The sequence below is a fragment of the Branchiostoma belcheri genome, unplaced genomic scaffold (genome assembly GCF_001625305.1).
Source record: "Branchiostoma belcheri isolate BF01 breed outbred unplaced genomic scaffold, Haploidv18h27 scaffold675, whole genome shotgun sequence".
NCBI classification, from domain to species: Eukaryota; Metazoa; Chordata; class Leptocardii; order Amphioxiformes; family Branchiostomatidae; genus Branchiostoma; species Branchiostoma belcheri.
Window position 1 is genome coordinate 1 of NW_017804326.1, and position 16,794 is coordinate 16,794.

Genomic DNA, 16,794 nt, shown 5'->3' on the forward strand with positions numbered 1-16,794 from the left:
CTTGTTGGACAATCTGTCGTCCCTAAGGCTCGGCCTCGGCTCGGCCTCGACAAGATCCACAAGACCACCCTACTACATGTAATACCAAAACGTCATGCCATTATCCCACCTACTAACCCTGTACTTGAGGACAATCTGTCGTCCCTAGGCTCGGCCTCGACAAGATCCACAAGACCACCCAACTAATACCAAAGCCTCATCATCCACTAAAAAACTTAAAAGTTCCGCCTCAATAGGTCCGCCATGTTTCCTTCCCGCCATGCTAAGAAAATTACGTCAAGTGCAATACATAATCAGACTCACTTATATTACGTCAAAGCCAACGCCTCTATACACTCCTGCCAAAATGAACACACAACCAGGTAGGCTTTCAGTTACTGCTCTTTCCAAACATACCGCTAGGTGTCGTCTTTACACTGTGACCCGGTGACAGATCCCACAATGCACCTTACTCGCAAACTTTGACCTGCCCCATTGCATGACGGGAAACAAAATGGCGGCGCCCACAAAATCCACCTAAAATAGAACAGGTTTTGCATACTGCAAACCTGTAAAAATATACAAACGAGGACCTTATTTGAATCATTTTTTTAGATATCGTTATCATATGCTATAAACTAACGGTTAACATCATTTGGCGAAGGTATGAAGTCGTGGAACTCTTCCATAGCATGCGGTGAAACCATGGTAATAAATTACACACAACTTCCCGTAACAACTGCTATAAACATCCCCTATCGTCCTTAGTTCGCTACGGATCATTTCCCGGCTCATTTTTGTTTGTAGCCGCCGTTTCGAGCCAAAGCCGGAAGTGACGACAAATACCGGAAGCCAAACAACCTTGCCCAGACCTGTTTGTAAAGCTAAAGCAGAGAGCGGTGAAGGTAGAGGGAGTTCACAGACAATCTCTTTAGTAGCAGAAGCTGGCCATGCTGCGGGTGTGTAAGAAGCTCCGTGAGGCGGACGAGAAGGGCAGGAGGTACGGACTAGCCCGTGCGGAGACAGACTACCTCCGTGCCCTGGTGGACGCCATGGCCGACACGGACAGGCTGGCAGAAGTGGAGCTGCTCAAAACTCTGGGCGACGTGAACGTGGAGAGGGGAAGACTCTGGAAGGACGTGGGGAAGTTCAACACAGCCTTGGCGCTTTACATTGCTGCTATTGTGCGGTGTTACCATGAAGAACAGGCAGATGGTATAGAACACCGCTACCACTACACGGAGATGCTTTTACAAGGGCTGTCGTCACAGGGTAAGGAACAGCCAACAGAAGACAAGGAGACGACTACACCTTCAAAGGTAGCGGAAAAGTTCCGAGATCTGGACAAGAGACGGGCTACCGGTGGTAATACAGACTCTTTGCTGGTTGGATACGCACAGGTGATGGTAGAGGCGATAGTAAAAGACAACGACATGTTAGAAACAGAAGCGATCAAGAGTCTGGGTGACGTGTACCTGAAAAGAGGAACAGAAACTGGAGACACTAGAAACTTGACCAGAGCTACTGCTCTGTACAACAGGGCACTGTCGCGGTGTCACAACGTTCATGGAACAGTTGTCATTGTTCACCGCTTACTGCACACCGCAAAAATCAGACATGACATCACTACAACAAGAAACAAGGTGAGCGAACTATTTTACTAAGTCCGCACTCGCGACTGTACATATACTTCCGGGTTTCGATTCTAGTTTGTTTATCTAAGATTCCCGTCATACATTTCGTGCCGCTGATGGCGTAAAGGCTTCTTGTGTCGCTTAAAGTCATGGGCATTTTCCCGCTAGAATGATACCAACCTCTTAAATTGATTTATTAACTCTATTGCTTAATTCTACTGATAAACGTATAGGCGGGGATTTTTTGCTTTATTACATATTAATATTACAATAACAAATATATATAAATGTACAAGTACAGAACAAAACAGGTACAGAAAAAAAAACGAATTGCCTCCCTTTAAACATATACAACATTAGCCACAGAGAAACATTATAACAATGGGCAGACTTTGTACTAGATATTTGACGACAGAATAGAGCAAGACGCTGTGAAGATGTACATGTATTTTAGTCCATGGGTCGGTATGTGTACAATTGGCTATATGGTCTCGGACCGGAGTTTCTTTCCGTATTCGTAGCAATTTGACACCCTCAGCCCGACCCGGAACCATATGATGAATACGGTCTATTTCTACATAGTCTCAGTTTGTGTGGCCTTCCACGGGTCATGTAAGGTCAGTTACCTTTGACCTTTGGTTAAAGCTCTCTGCAGTTTAGTTGACCACCTGTTAATCATACAGAAAAAACGGTAATACTTCCTATCGGTTCTCTCAGATTGCAACACGTACGCAAAAACAACAAGACGTGAGAGGACGGAAGGACCACTTCTCTCCCTTCTCAGCTGCGCCCTCTAGCGACGGAACCACCAGTCAAGTTGACGACGACATGTTGGTGTTTCTGTGTTTCATTGTCTGATGTAACAAGTGCTATTTCCAGTCAAAGTAACTCCTAAATAAATAGAAATATTTAAGGAGCATTGACTATTTTCTATATGATAGGGCATAATATTAAACATGTTAAAATCTAGTTTTGGAAAATGAACGCTAGCGATCAATCAGCCAACGTGAGGAAATATGTCCTGAAATGTATTCCACGTGTCATTAAATCATATATAAGGTGTACTTCAGAATGATTGATACACTACTGGTTTTGTACAGCACTTTGTCGCCTTTGTGAAGCACTATTGTTTCACAACAACGTTTGTTTCGTTGTTCAGATCCTACCGCAGGTACCTCCAGACGGCAGACCGTGACCTGGACAATGGAGACCTGGGCGCAGCAGAGCAGAACCTAGCAGCCGCCCTGAAGCTGGTTCACGGTCTGTGATACAGTATACTGTTTGTAGTTAATGCTTGAATATTTGAACATTTAAGTATACCTTGCCCACTTTGACCATAAGCATCATCCTTAAGTAACACCAATCAAACGGAAAAAAATATAAATCCCGTCTGGTAAATTCTACTTTTTCAAACTTCATACCCACAGATCGCAGTAAACCCAACAAGGCTAAAGAAGCCGACTGTCTGTGCAGGTTGGGTGACGTCTACGTTGAGCGAGGTAAGCGGACAGGAGAAGGTAGGAAATTCACACAGGCGGCAGCACTGTATAACGCCTCCATGGCTCGGTCAGATGGAGACAAACAAAACATGGTAAGAAAACTGCAAGAGACAGAAAGGCGGTTTCTTAGAAACACATGTAACCTAGACTGTGAACCGTGTACGTATAACAGTGCGTTAGATCACATAAAGGAACTCGACAACTCGCGCGCCCGTGCAAAATCTCAGCTCGAAACAGTTCATCAGGAACACAACCCTTATCAGTATGATGAAGACGACCCCGTCGTGAGAGAGGTAGAGATCAAACGGGCTGAAGCAATCAAGAATTTGTTCAAGAGCATCACAGCTGGAAGACGAGAGTTTATCCAAGTACTGACAGATGAATGCATCGCCAAACTCGGATCTCCTCCCTGTAAGTACGCTTTCATCGGGATGGGGTCACAGGCCACAGAACTGGTGACGCCGTACTCCGACCTGGAGTTCGCCATTCTGACTGAGGAGGGGAAGAGTGATGATGATACACGGAGGTACTTCCTAAATCTCACACGCTACTTACATCTAAAAGTCATCAACCTTGGAGAAACCATCCTCCCAGCCATGGCCATCCCGTCACTCAACGACTTTCTCTCAGAAGACCCAGAGAAAGACTGGTTCTACGACTCCGTCACACCTCGTGGCTTCGCCTTTGACGGCTTCATGCCATGGGCTTCTAAGACTCCGTTTGGAAGAGACAGAACCAAAACGAAAGATCCCGTTAGTCTCATCCAGACTCCTGCCGACTTGGCCAAGTATCAGAATATCAGAATAGCCCTGGCGGAAGGCTATCACCTGTCAGACATCCTCAGAAGGGTGACCTACTTAACAGGAGACGAGTCTTTGGTAGACGAGTATACAAGCATTGTCAACAAAAGCGTAGACCATTCCCCTGTTCTGTCACGGTTGTCAGCAATGCTAATACTGAAGGATAACATTCGGGAAATAAAGAATGTTGAACCAACGGACCAACTTCTGGATGTGAAGAAAGAAATCTACCGTTTTCCCAGCGTGGCCGTTGATGTGTTGAGTATTTGCTGTGGTATCACGATCCCCAGTGTGTGGGGAATGATAGAAGAGTTACACAAGACACAGCGGATAAATGACGAAGATGCCCAACACTTGACTGTACTGATCAGCATCTCAGCGGAGCTACGGTTAAGAACGTACATTGCCAACGGAGGACAGAAGGACAGACTGTCTCCTCTCATGGAGATGAAAACCCAACTGGACAAACAAGACGTAGATGACACCATCGTTGAGTCAGTTTTCCACATACCGGACTCTAAAATGTTGTTCAGGTACTACTATACTGCCATTCCATTAAAAATATGTATTATCGATACAGTTCAAAAGGAAAATCAAACCACAAAGATATTCCCATCAGCCATCTTTGACATGTCATCTCAAACCAGGGGTGGAATAACAAAACAGCTGCTGCAGTTTGACGCATCCGTACGTTACTTTGAGGCAGCACTGGAAGAGGCGGGCGGCGACGAGAAAAAAAAGTTAGAAATACTTGTTGAATTAGGAAATGTTTCGCAAATGCGGGGTGACTATAAAGATGCGATCAGTTACTACAAACGGGCACTTAGCACTGGAAATACTATTTATGCAGACACCAAAACGCTTCCCGTTCTTTCCTCGCTATTTGGAAACATTGGGATATATTGGAGTGACAGTGGTAATCAGAGAAAGGCTATCAGTTATTTCGAACAGTCCATGAAGATGATGAAAGCTATCTTTGGAGAATCAACGCCACATCCTAACATTGCTTCATTACTAAACAACATCGGGTCATGCTGGAGTGCCCTTGGCGATAAGATAAAAGCTACCAATTATCACAAACAGTCACTGAGAATGAGGAAAGCTATCTATGGCGAAACAACAACACATCCCGACATTGCTCAATCACTAAACAACATTGGAAACTGTTGGTGTAACCTTGGTGATCAGAGGAAAGCTATCAGTTATCACGAACAGTCGCTCAAGATGAGAAAAGCTATCTATGGCGAAACAACAACACATCCTGACATCGCTAAATCACAAAACAACATTGGGAACTGTTGGAGTAACCTTGGCGAACACAGAAAGGCTATCAATTATTGCGAGCTATCTCTGAAGATGATGAAAGCTATCTATGGCGAAACAACGCCACATCCTGGCATTGCTAAATCACTAAACAACATTGGGGCCTGTTGGTGTGGCCTTGGCGATCAGAGGAAAGCTATCAGTTATTACGAACAGTCACTGAAGATGAGGAAAGCTGTCCATGGTGAAACAACGCCACATCCTGACATTGCTGGATCACTAAACAACATTGGGGCATGTTGGAGTGACCTTGGTGATAGGAGGAAAGCTATAGGCTATTACCTACAGTCTCAGAAGATGACGAAAGAAATCTATGGCGAAACAACGCCACATCCTGACATTGCGTCCTCGCTCAACAACATTGGGGCCTGTTGGTGTGGCCTTGGCGATCAGAGAAAAGCTATCATGTATAACGAACAGTCGCTGAAGATGAGGAAAGAAATCTATGGTAAAACAACGCCGCATCCCGACATTGCTGGATCACTGAACAACATTGGGGCATGTTGGAGTGACCTTGGTAATCAGAGGAAAGCTATTAGTTATCACGAACAGTCACTGAAGATGATGAAAGCTATTTATGGCGAAACAACGCCACATCCTGACATTGCGTCATCACTAAACAACATTGGAAACAGTTGGCTTGACCTTGGTGATCAGAGGAAATCTCTCTATTATCATGAACAGTCACTGAAGATGAGAAAAGCTATCTATGGCGAAACAACGCCACATCCCGACATTGCCAGATCACTAAACAACATTGGGGCCTGTTGGGGTGACCTTGGTGATAAGAGAAAAGCTATCAGTTATCACGAACAGTCACTGAAGATGAGGAAAGAAATCTATGGCGAAACAACGCCACATCCTGACATTGCGTCATCACTAAACAACATTGGAAACTGTTGGCGTGACCTTGGTGATCAGAGGAAATCTCTCTCTTATCATGAACAGTCACTGAAGATGATAAAAGCTATCTATGGCGAAACAACGCCACATCCTGACATTGCATCATCACTAAACAACATTGGGGCCTGTTGGCGTGCCCTTGGTGATCAGAGAAAAGCTATCAGTTATCACGAACAGTCACTGAAGATGAGGAAAGAAATCTATGGCGAAACAACGCCACATCCTGACATTGCGTCATCACTAAACAACATTGGGAACTGTTGGAGTAACCTTGGTGATCAGAGAAAGGCTATCAGTTATTACGAGCAATCACTGAAGATGAGAAAAGCTATCTATGGCGAAACAACGCCACATCCCGACATTGCGTCATCACTAAACAACATTGGGGCCTGTTGGCGTGTCTTTGGTGATAAGAGAAAAGCTATCAGTTATCACGAGCAGTCACTGAAGATTAGGAAAGCTATCTTTGGTAAAACAACGCCACATCCCGACATTGCTGAATCACTAAACAACATTGGGAACTGTTGGCGTGACCTTGGTGACCCGACGAAAGCTATCAGTTATCACAAACAGTCGCTCAAGATGAGAAAAGATATCTATGGCGAAACAACAACACATCCTGACATTGCTAAATCACTAAACAACATTGGGAACTGTTGGAGTAGCCTTGGTGATCAGAGAAAGGCTATCAGTTATTGCGAGCTGTCTCTGAAGATGATGAAAGCTATCTATGGCGAAACAACGCCACATCCTGACATTGCTGTATCATTAAATAACATTGGATTATGTTGGCACAGACTTGGTGATCACAGTAAAGCCCTGCGGTATTACGAACAGAGTTTGAATATGATAATAGTTATCTATGGCACGTCACATCCCAACTTTGCAAAAGTAATGAACAACATTAGATCATGTAAAAGTGCCATCTGCGAGTAGGGTAAGTCGTTATTAGATATCGACAATCGTCTCTCATGACTATAGCTAACTATGGAGACACTACTGCTCATCTCCAATCTATCTGCCATATCATGTCATTACATAGCTATCTTGGTCACAAGTTGCTTGTATGGCAGCTTCTATTACATAATAAGGGGAATTAATGTACTTTGCAAGACTATGTATTGCGTAGGGAGACTTTATATATATATATATATATATATATATGTGTGTGTGTGTGTGTGTGTGTGTGTGTGTGTGTGTGTTGTCATTTGTGGAATTTTTTTGCATTCATTGTAAGTTTGCAGTCAATTCGTCAATTTTGTTATCTCCTATATCTAAAATAACGAATTGCCACATATCTATGCTGTTACAATGAATAAAGGAAACAGTTAATCATATCTGGCTTCCGAGTGAACTGAACGCAGTGAGTGAGTGAGTGAATGAAAAGAGATGAAAGTGATTGAGTGAGTGAGTGAGTGAGTGAGTGAGTGATTGAGTGAGTGAGTGAGTGATTGAGTGAGTGAGTGAGTGAGTGAGTGAGTGAGTGATGGCAGTTAACTCGGTGATCAGTTCTCTGAATAGGAGTTGTAGATGTCGAAAGATGTGAATTATCGTTAGAGCGATTGTAGTAAATGAACTGCTCTAAGTTAAACGTATATATGGTCTGCATGTTTGTGGGGTGGTGGGTGGTTTGTCGACAACATTTACCCTAACTTTAGGAAGGCAAGTACACAAAATGTGGCCATTTTGCAAAGGTGCATGTTCCTCCCACCAAATGCTGGAAATTGAAATAGCTGAAAAATACGGTTTCCAGATAAGGATTATTTTTATGGATGGATCGTATAATAACACTGTTTCCTGTGACATGGCCTTGTGTTTCCGGAGTATCTTCACCCTGAGTGAACACGTTTCTTAAAACCCTTGTCCTGCTGACATTCCCGGCACAACATTTTTCAATAATTTCATGTCTTATTTAGATTATAGACCCTGAATTGTTTTTGAGCTCTGCAGTGGCATAGTTACTTCCGCATTTGTTTTATTTTGCTGCGGTACGGTGTGATGCGTTGCACGAGAAATACTCCTAAATCATACCTATACAGGGTGCTATGTAGATGGTTCTGTATGTACAGAACAACAATTGCTGTGCTCCGCAAGACAAGAGTTAAGCTTTGCAACATAACTTTCTTTTAAACTACTGGGCACAAGTCTGCAAAGGTAAAGCACAGAGGTTACTAACCTGGTGAGGGGTCCATTCTTCCAGTACACACTGAATACCCCCCCCCCCCCTCCGAGAAAACGTCTAAATCACACCCGAATAAAACAGCAATCCCTTCAATCTCTCCACAAATATACCTTATCTACAAATAAAAAGGAACCCCCCAAATAATAACACGATGGTCAGATTTGGGCCCAAAAGTCCCAATCCGCTACTATGGAGATCGAATCCCCCGAACCCGCGAATCTTGTTCGATATGACGTCATTCGAATAGAGCGGGCGTTCGATCTGGGGTTACCCGCGGTCATTTACAGTAAAGCCGCTACAACCGGCTACTTCAAGCCCTTTTTTACTTGGGAACCACGGAACAGGAAAAATCCACCTTTCCACAAATATGAACCGTTTTCAAAACATTACATCTATGCCGTGATTTTATTGTGAATATGTAACATGTAACGAAGCTACTGCCGTCGTCGTGGGTGACCTTGAAGGTCAGAATTCTTGTTGGCGCTGTTATAAAATCCAGGTCCCCATATCCAAGTGGCACAGCATGCGTGCAAACATGGTATTTTAAACACTCCCAAAAATCGTTCAAATTACCTCATTGAGGGCTTGTTTGGAAGAGCAACGATTTCCGCAGATTTCTGTCTTAGGGATTTTTTAAATGTGGCCGCGATTATGAATTATCGGCATTTAAAGTTAAAACACTGCGTTTTTAGCTCTTCTTTTGACTGTAAGTCGAGTTTTAGTTAAAAAATAAAAAGATCCTAAGACAGAAAGTTTAAATTTACTGTAATATTTCTAAAAATCCAAAAATCTAACCTTATCTTTAATTTTCGGGGCCTCTTAAAATCAGTTGTTTGGTTCACGTGAACCCTTTTTGAAATCCGAAATTGATCTCATTTGGAAGAAATGTACACAAAGTGGAGCAAAGGCAGTGCAAGAATGACATTTGAGGTAAACAAAATCACTTATTACATTTTATTTTGACGAGTATTTACTCTCCAATTACTTTTGTTTATTTTCAAATTTTACCCGTTGCCCCCGGGCCGGCCTGGGACTCCCGCGCGGCCACGTTCGAACACGTTCTGTAACCCGATACCTCCCTAGTAATGCGACTTTAGCCTAGCAACCGACCGCCGTGTAATCCCACTCAAAATTATAGAAATGAGAAAATTGTGTAAATAATCTCTCCTGTATAAACCCCTGCATCGTACATCAAAGCAACTGATTGACATGATTAATGAGGAAATTCTATTTGGGTGAAGAAGATCATGAACTGAAAAAAAAATATGCAAACGAGGACCTTATTTGCATCATTTTTTTAGATATCGTTATCATATGCTATAAACTAACGGTTAACCTCATTTGGCGAAGGTATGAAGTCGTGGAACTCTTCCATAGCATGCGGTGAAACCATGGTAATAAATTACACACAACATCCCCGTAACAACTGTTATAAACATCCCCCATCGTCCTTAGCTCACTACGGATTATTTTCCGGCTCACTTTTGTTTGTAGCCGCCGTTTCGAGCCAAAGCCGGAAGTGACGACAAATACCGGAAGCGAAGCAACCCTGCCTAGCCGTGTTTGTAAAGCTAAAGCAGAGAGCGGTGAAGGTAGTGGGAGTTTCACAGACAATCTGTTTAATAGCAGAAGTTGAACATGTTGCTGGTGTGTGAGAAGCTCCGTGAGGCGGACGAGAAGGGCAGGAGGTACGGACTAGCCCGTGCGGAGACAGACTACCTCCGTGCCTTGGTGGACGCCATGGCCGACACGGACAGGCTGGCGGAAGTGGAGCTGCTCAAAACTCTGGGCGACGTGAACGTGGAGAAGGGAAGACTCGGGAAGGACGTGGGGAAGTTCAACACGGCCTTGGCGCTTTATCTGGCTTCTATGGTGCGGTGTTACCATGAAGAACAGGCAGATGGTATAGAACACCGCTACCACTACACGGAGAGGCTTTTACAAGGGGTGTCGTCACAGGATAAGGAACAGCCAACAGAAGACAAGGAGACGACTACACCTTCAAAGGTAGCGGAAAAGTTCCGAGATCTGGACAAGAGACGGGCAACCGGTGGTAATACAGACTCTTTGCTGGTTGGATACGCACAGGTGATGGTAGAGGCGATAGTAAAAGACAACAGCATGTTAGAAACAGAAGCGATCAAGAGTCTGGGTGACGTGTACCTGAAAAGAGGAACAGAAACTGGGGACACTAAAAACTTGACCGGAGCTACTGCTCTGTACAACAGGGCACTGGCACGGTGTCACAACGTTCATGGAACAGTTGTCATTGTTCACCGCTTACTGCACACCGCAAAAATCAGGCATGACATCACTACAACAAGAAACAAGGTGAGCGAACTATTTTACTAAGTCCGCACTCGCGACTGTACATATACTTCCGGGTTTCGATTCTAGTTTGTTTATCTAAGATTCCCATCATACATTTCGTGCCGCTGATGGCGTAAAGGCTTCTTGTGTCGCTTAAAGTCATGGGCATTTTCCGCTAGAATGATACCAACTTCTTAAATTGATTTATTAACTCTATTGCTTAATTCTACTGACAAACGTATGGGCGGGATTTTTTTTTGCTTTTTTACATATTACAATAACAAATATATATAAATGTACATGTACAGAACAAAACATGTACAAAAAAAACGAATTGCCTGCCTTAAACATATACAACATATATTAGGCACAGAGAAACATTATAACAATGAGCAGACTTAGTACTAGATATTTGGTGACAGAATAAAGCAATGAAAGACGCTGTGAAGATGTACATGTATTTTAGTCCATGGGTTGGTACATGGTATGTGTACAATGGGCTATATGGTCTCGGACCGGAGTTTCTTTCCGTATTCGTAGCAATTTGACACCCTCAGCCTGACGGGCTGTCATTTATGTCATATGAATTTTCCACACTTCTGGTTAGAAGGGGTGCCGTGCCGCTTATCAATACACTTGATTGATATTTTGTGCACCCAATTTATTAGGGTTGAATAAGGCCTAGAAAGGTACATTTTTAAGTAAGGGTCATTTTTTCGTCATTTTTAACCATGGCTACATGGAAAAAGGGTAACGGCTTAGTACTCGAAGAAGCTCGGTACCTAATGTTTCCGAATTTTAATTTAATTAAAATCGATGCGATACGTTTACCGCTATCTTCGATGGCCCGAACACACCCACAACGCATGTAGAACGCACCATCCCGGGGATCAGTCGAAAAGGCCACATAACCATCCGCGCGGACTAATACCAGGAAGTCTTTGCTGGACTCCCAACATTACGCCACCTAAAAGGCTAGAATTAACAGAATTTTCATAAAATACAAAGATAGGCACACAGATCGGGGATATCGCGGCCAAAAATACGAAACAAAGCCACTTTTCCGACGATTTACTGCGCACTTACTTAGTACTTAGACTCTGGTCAGATTTAAACTCCGACCCGGAAGCATATGATGAATACGGTCTCAGTTTGTGTGGCCTTCCACGGGTCATGTAAGGTCAGTTAACTTTGACCTTTGGTTAAAGCTATCTGAAGTTTATTCGACCACCTGTTAATCATACAGAACGTTACTTCCTATCTTTTCTCACTCAGATTGCAACACGTACGCAAAAACAACAAGACGTGAGAGGACGGAAGGACCACTTCTCTCCCTTCTCAGCTGCGCCCTCTAGCGACGGAACCACCAGTCAAGTTGACGACGACATGTTGGTGTTTCTGTGTTTCTTTGTCTGATGTAACCAGTGCTATTTCCAGTCAAAGTAACTCTTAAATAAATAGAAATATTTAAGGACCATTGACTATTTTCTATATGATAGGGCATAATATTAAACATGTTAAAATCAAGTTTTGGAAAAAGAACGCTAACGATCAATCAGCCAACGTGAGGAAATATGTCCTGAAATGTATTCCACGTGTCATTAAATCTTACTGTGTGTAACAGAAGTATAAGGTGTACTGATAGAATGATTGATATACTACTGATTTTGTACAGCACTTTGGAGTACAGTTGTCGCCTTTGTGAAGCACTATTGTTTCACAACAACGTTTGCTTTGTTATTCAGCTCCTACCGCAGGTACATCCAGACGGCAGACCGTGACTTGGACAATGGAGACCTGGACGCAGCAGAGCAGAACCTAGCAGCCGCCCTGAAGTTGGTTCACGGTCTGTGATACAGTATATTGTTTGTAGTTAATGCTTGAATATATAATAATAGAACATTTAGTACGTATACCTTACCCACTTTGAACATAAGCATCATCCTTAAGTAACACCAATCAACCGGCCAAAATATAACTGTTCACGTCTGGTAAATTCTACTTTTTTCCAACTCTATACCTACAGATCGCAGTAAACCCAACAAGGCTAAAGAAGCCGACTGTCTGTGCAGGTTGGGTGACGTCTACGTTGAGCGAGGTATGCGGACAGGAAAGGGTAGGGCATTCACACAGGCGGCAGCTCTGTATAACGCCTCCATGGCTCGGTCAGATGGAGACAAACAAAACATGATAAGAAAACTGCAAGAAACAGAAAGGCGGTTTCTTAGAAACACATGTAACCTAGACTGTGAACCGTGTACGTATAGCAGCGCGTTAGATCACATGAAGGAACTCGACAACTCGCGCGCCCGTGCAAAATCTCAGCTCAAAACAGTTCATCAGGAACACAACCCTTATCAGTATGATGAAGACGACCCCGTCGTGAGAGAGGTAGAGATCAAACGAGCTGAAGCAATCAAGAATTTGTTCAAGAGCATCACAGCTGGAAGACGAGAGTTTATCCAAGTACTGACAGATGAATGCATCGCCAAACTCGGACCTCCTCCCTGTAAGTACGCTTACATCGGGATGGGGTCACAAGCCACAGAACTGGTGACGCCGTACTCCGACCTGGAGTTCGCCATTCTGATTGAGGAGGGGAAGGGTGATGATGATACACAGACGTACTTCCTAAATCTCACACACTACTTACATCTAAAAGTCATCAACCTTGGAGAAACCATTCTCCCAGCCATGGCCATCCCGTCACTCAACGACTTTCTCTCAGAAGACCCAGAGAAAGACTGGTTCTATGACTCCGTCACACCTCGCGGCTTCGCCTTCGACGGCTTCATGCCATGGGCTTCTAAGACTCCGCTTGGAAGAGACAGAACCAAAGCGAAAGATCCCGTTAGTCTCATCCAGACTCCTGACGAGTTGGCCAAGTATCAGAATATCAGAATTGCCCTGGCGGAAGGCTATCACCTGTCAGACATCCTCAGACGGGTGACCTACTTAACAGGAGACGAGTCTTTGGTAGACGAGTATACAAGCATTGTCAACGAAAGCGTAGACCGTTCTCCTGTTTTGTCACGGTTGTCAGCAATGCTAATACTAAAGGATGATATTGGACAAATAGAAAACGTTGAAGCAACGGACCAACTTCTGGATGTGAAGAAAGAAATCTACCGTTTTCCCAGCGTGGCCGTTGATGTGTTGAGTACTTGCTGTGGTATCACGATCCCCAGTGTGTGGGGAATGATAGAAGAGTTACACAAGACACAGCGGATCAGTGACGAAGATGCCCACCACTTGACTGTATTGATCAGCATCTCAGCGGAGCTACGGTTAAGAACGTACATTGCCAACGGAGGACAGAAGGACAGACTGTCTCCTCTCATGGAAATGAAAACCCGACTGGACAAACAAGACGTAGATGACACCATCGTTGAGTCAGTTTTCCACATACCGGACTCTAAAATGTTGTTCAGGTACTACTACACTGCCATTCCATTAAAAAGATGTATTATCTATACAGTTCAAATGGAAAATCAAACCACAAAGATATTCCCATCATCAGCCATCTTTGACATGTCATCTCTAACCAGGGGTGGAATAACAAAACAGCTGCTGCAGTTTGACGCATCCGTACGTTACTTTGAGGCAGCACTGGAAGAGGCGGGCGGCGACGAGAAAAAGAAGTTAGAAATACTTGTTGAATTAGGAAGTGTCTCGCAAATGCGGGGTGACTATAAAAATGCGATCAGTTACTTCAAACGGGCACTTAGCTCTCGAAATACTATTTATGCAGACAACGAAATGCGTCCCGTTCTTTCCTCGCTATTTGCAAACATCGGGCTATATTGGAGTCACATTGGTAATCAGAGAAAGGCTATCGGTTATTTCGAACAGTCCATGAAGATGACAAAAGCTATCTTTGGAGAATCAACGCCACATCCTGACATTGCTTCATCACTAGGCAACATCGGGTCATGCTGGAGTGCCCTTGGCAATAACAGGAAAGCTATCAATTATCACAAACAGTCACTGAGAATGAGGAAAGCTATCTATGGCGAAACAACGCCACATCCCGACATTGCTGCATCACTAAACAACATTGGGGCCTGTTGGAGTGACCTTGGTGATCAGAGGAATGCTCTCTCTTATCATGAACAGTCACTGAAGATGAAGAAAGCTATCTATGGCGAAACAACGCCACATCCTGACATTGCTGGTTCACTTAACAACATTGGGGCATGTTGGAGTGACCTCGGTGATCAGAGAAAAGCTATCAGGTATCACGAACAGTCGCTGAAGATGAAAAAAGCTATCTATGGCGAAACAACGCCACATCCTGGCATTGCTGAATCGCTAAACAACATTGGAAACTGTTGGTGTGACCTTGGTGATCAGATGAAAGCTATCAGATATCACGAGCAGTCACTGAGAATGAGGAAAGCTATCTTTGGCGAAACAACGCCACATCCTGACATTGCTAAATCACTAAACAACATCGGGACCTGTTGGAGAAACCTTGGCGATCAGAGAAAGGCTATCAGGTATCACGAACAGTCACTGAATATGGGGAAAGCTGTCTTTGGTGAACAAACGCCACATACCGACATTGCTGATTCACTAAACAACATTGGGGCCTGTTGGTGTGACCTTGGTGATCAGAGGAAAGCTATCTCTTATCATGAACAGTCACTGAAGATGAGAAAAGCTATCTATGGCGAAACAACGCCACATCCCAACATTGCTGGATCACTAAACAACATTGGGGTATGTTGGAGTGACCTTGGTGATAAGAGGAAAGCTATCGGCTATTACCTACAGTCTCTGAAGATGACGAAAGAAATCTATGGCGAAACAACGCCACATCCTGAAATTGCGTCCTCGCTCAACAACATTGGGAACTGTTGGAGTGGCCTTGGCGATCAGAGAAAAGCTATCAGGTATCACGAACAGTCGCTGAAGATAAGAAAAGCTATCTATGGCGAAACAACGCCACAACCTGACATTGCGTCATCACTAAACAACATTGGGACCTGTTGGAGTGACCTTGGAGATCAGAGAAAAGCTATCAGTTATCACGAACAGTCGCTGAAGATGATGAAAACTATCTATGGCGAAACAACGCCACATACCGACATTGCTGCATCACTAAACAACATCGGGACCTGTTGGAGTGACCTTGGTGATAAGAGGAAAGCTATCGGCTATTACCTACAGTCTCTGAAGATGAGGAAAGAAATCTATGGCGAAACAACGCCACATCCTGAAATTGCGTCCTCGCTCAACAACATTGGGAACTGTTGGAGTGATCTTGGCGATCAGAGAAAAGCTATCAGGTATCACGAACAGTCGCTGAAGATGATGAAAACTATCTATGGCGAAACAACGCCACATCCTGACATTGCTGCATCACTAAACAACATCGGGACCTGTTGGAGTGACCTTGGCGATCAGAGGAAATCTCTCTCTTATCATGAACAGTCGCTGAAGACGAGAAAAGCTATCTATGGCGAAACAACGCCACATCCTGACATTGCTGCATCACTAAACAACATTGGGGGCTGTTGGCATGACCTTGGTGATCAGAGGAAAGCTCTCTCTTATCATGAACAGTCACTGAAGATGAGAAAAGCTATCTATGGCGAAACAACGCCACATCCCGACATTGCTGGATCACTAAACAACATTGGGGGCTGTTGGCATGACCTTGGTGATCAGAGGAAAGCTCTCTCTTATCATGAACAGTCACTGAAGATGAGAAAAGCTATCTATGGCGAAACAACGCCACATCCTGACATTGCGTCCTCGCTCAACAACATTGGGAACTGTCGGAGTGGCCTTGGCGATCAGAGAAAAGCTATCAGGTATCACGAACAGTCGCTGAAGATAAGAAAAGCTATCTATGGCGAAACAACGCCACATCCTGACATTGCGTCATCACTAAACAACATTGGGACCTGTTGGAGTGACCTTGGAGATCAGAGAAAAGCTATCAGTTATCACGAACAGTCGCTCAAGATGAGAAAAGCTATCTATGGCGAAACAACGCCACATTCCGACATTGCTGGATCACTAAACAACATTGGGGCGTGTTGGAGTAAGCTTGGTGATCAGAGGAAAGCTATCAGTTATCATGAACAGTCGCTCAAGATGAGAAAAGCTATCTATGGCGAAACAACGCCACATTCCACTATTGCTTTATCACTAAA

At 43.9% G+C, this 16,794-nt stretch overlaps 3 protein-coding genes across 3 annotated transcripts; all 3 read left to right on the forward strand.

Moving 5' to 3' along the window:
* Positions 1 to 929: 929 nt before the first annotated feature.
* Positions 930 to 6,190, forward strand: LOC109483975. The gene is made up of 6 exons (XM_019787133.1): positions 930 to 1,622; positions 2,331 to 2,447; positions 2,735 to 2,873; positions 3,041 to 5,178; positions 5,707 to 5,992; positions 6,126 to 6,190. Exons 1-6 carry the CDS (start codon positions 930 to 932, stop codon positions 6,188 to 6,190), a joined length of 3,438 nt encoding a protein of 1,145 aa, XP_019642692.1.
* Positions 6,191 to 9,887: 3,697 nt separating this feature from the next.
* On the forward strand, positions 9,888 to 15,223 carry LOC109483974. The gene is given in 5 exon segments (XM_019787132.1): positions 9,888 to 10,651; positions 11,906 to 12,018; positions 12,376 to 12,476; positions 12,657 to 15,091; positions 15,093 to 15,223. Coding segments are annotated over 5 exon segments (3,399 nt in total). The 5' UTR covers positions 9,888 to 9,958; the 3' UTR covers positions 15,150 to 15,223.
* Positions 15,224 to 15,283: 60 nt separating this feature from the next.
* Positions 15,284 to 16,073, forward strand: LOC109483973 (kinesin light chain-like). The gene is given in 2 exon segments (XM_019787131.1): positions 15,284 to 15,991; positions 15,993 to 16,073. Coding segments are annotated over 2 exon segments (789 nt in total).
* Positions 16,074 to 16,794: the final 721 nt, after the last annotated feature.

What these genes read in the sequence shown, in the direction of transcription:
- LOC109483975 (XM_019787133.1), top strand. Translation starts at nt 930, where the DNA reads ATGCTGCGGGTGTGTAAGAAGCTCCGTGAGGCGGACGAGAAGGGCAGG. An exon ending in AAACAACAACACATCCTGAC is followed by an intron (nt 5,179 to 5,706) that starts ATCGCTAAATCA and finishes CCGCATCCCGAC; the next exon opens with ATTGCTGGATCACTGAACAA. An exon ending in TGCCAGATCACTAAACAACA is followed by an intron (nt 5,993 to 6,125) that starts TTGGGGCCTGTT and finishes ACTAAACAACAT; the next exon opens with TGGAAACTGTTGGCGTGACC.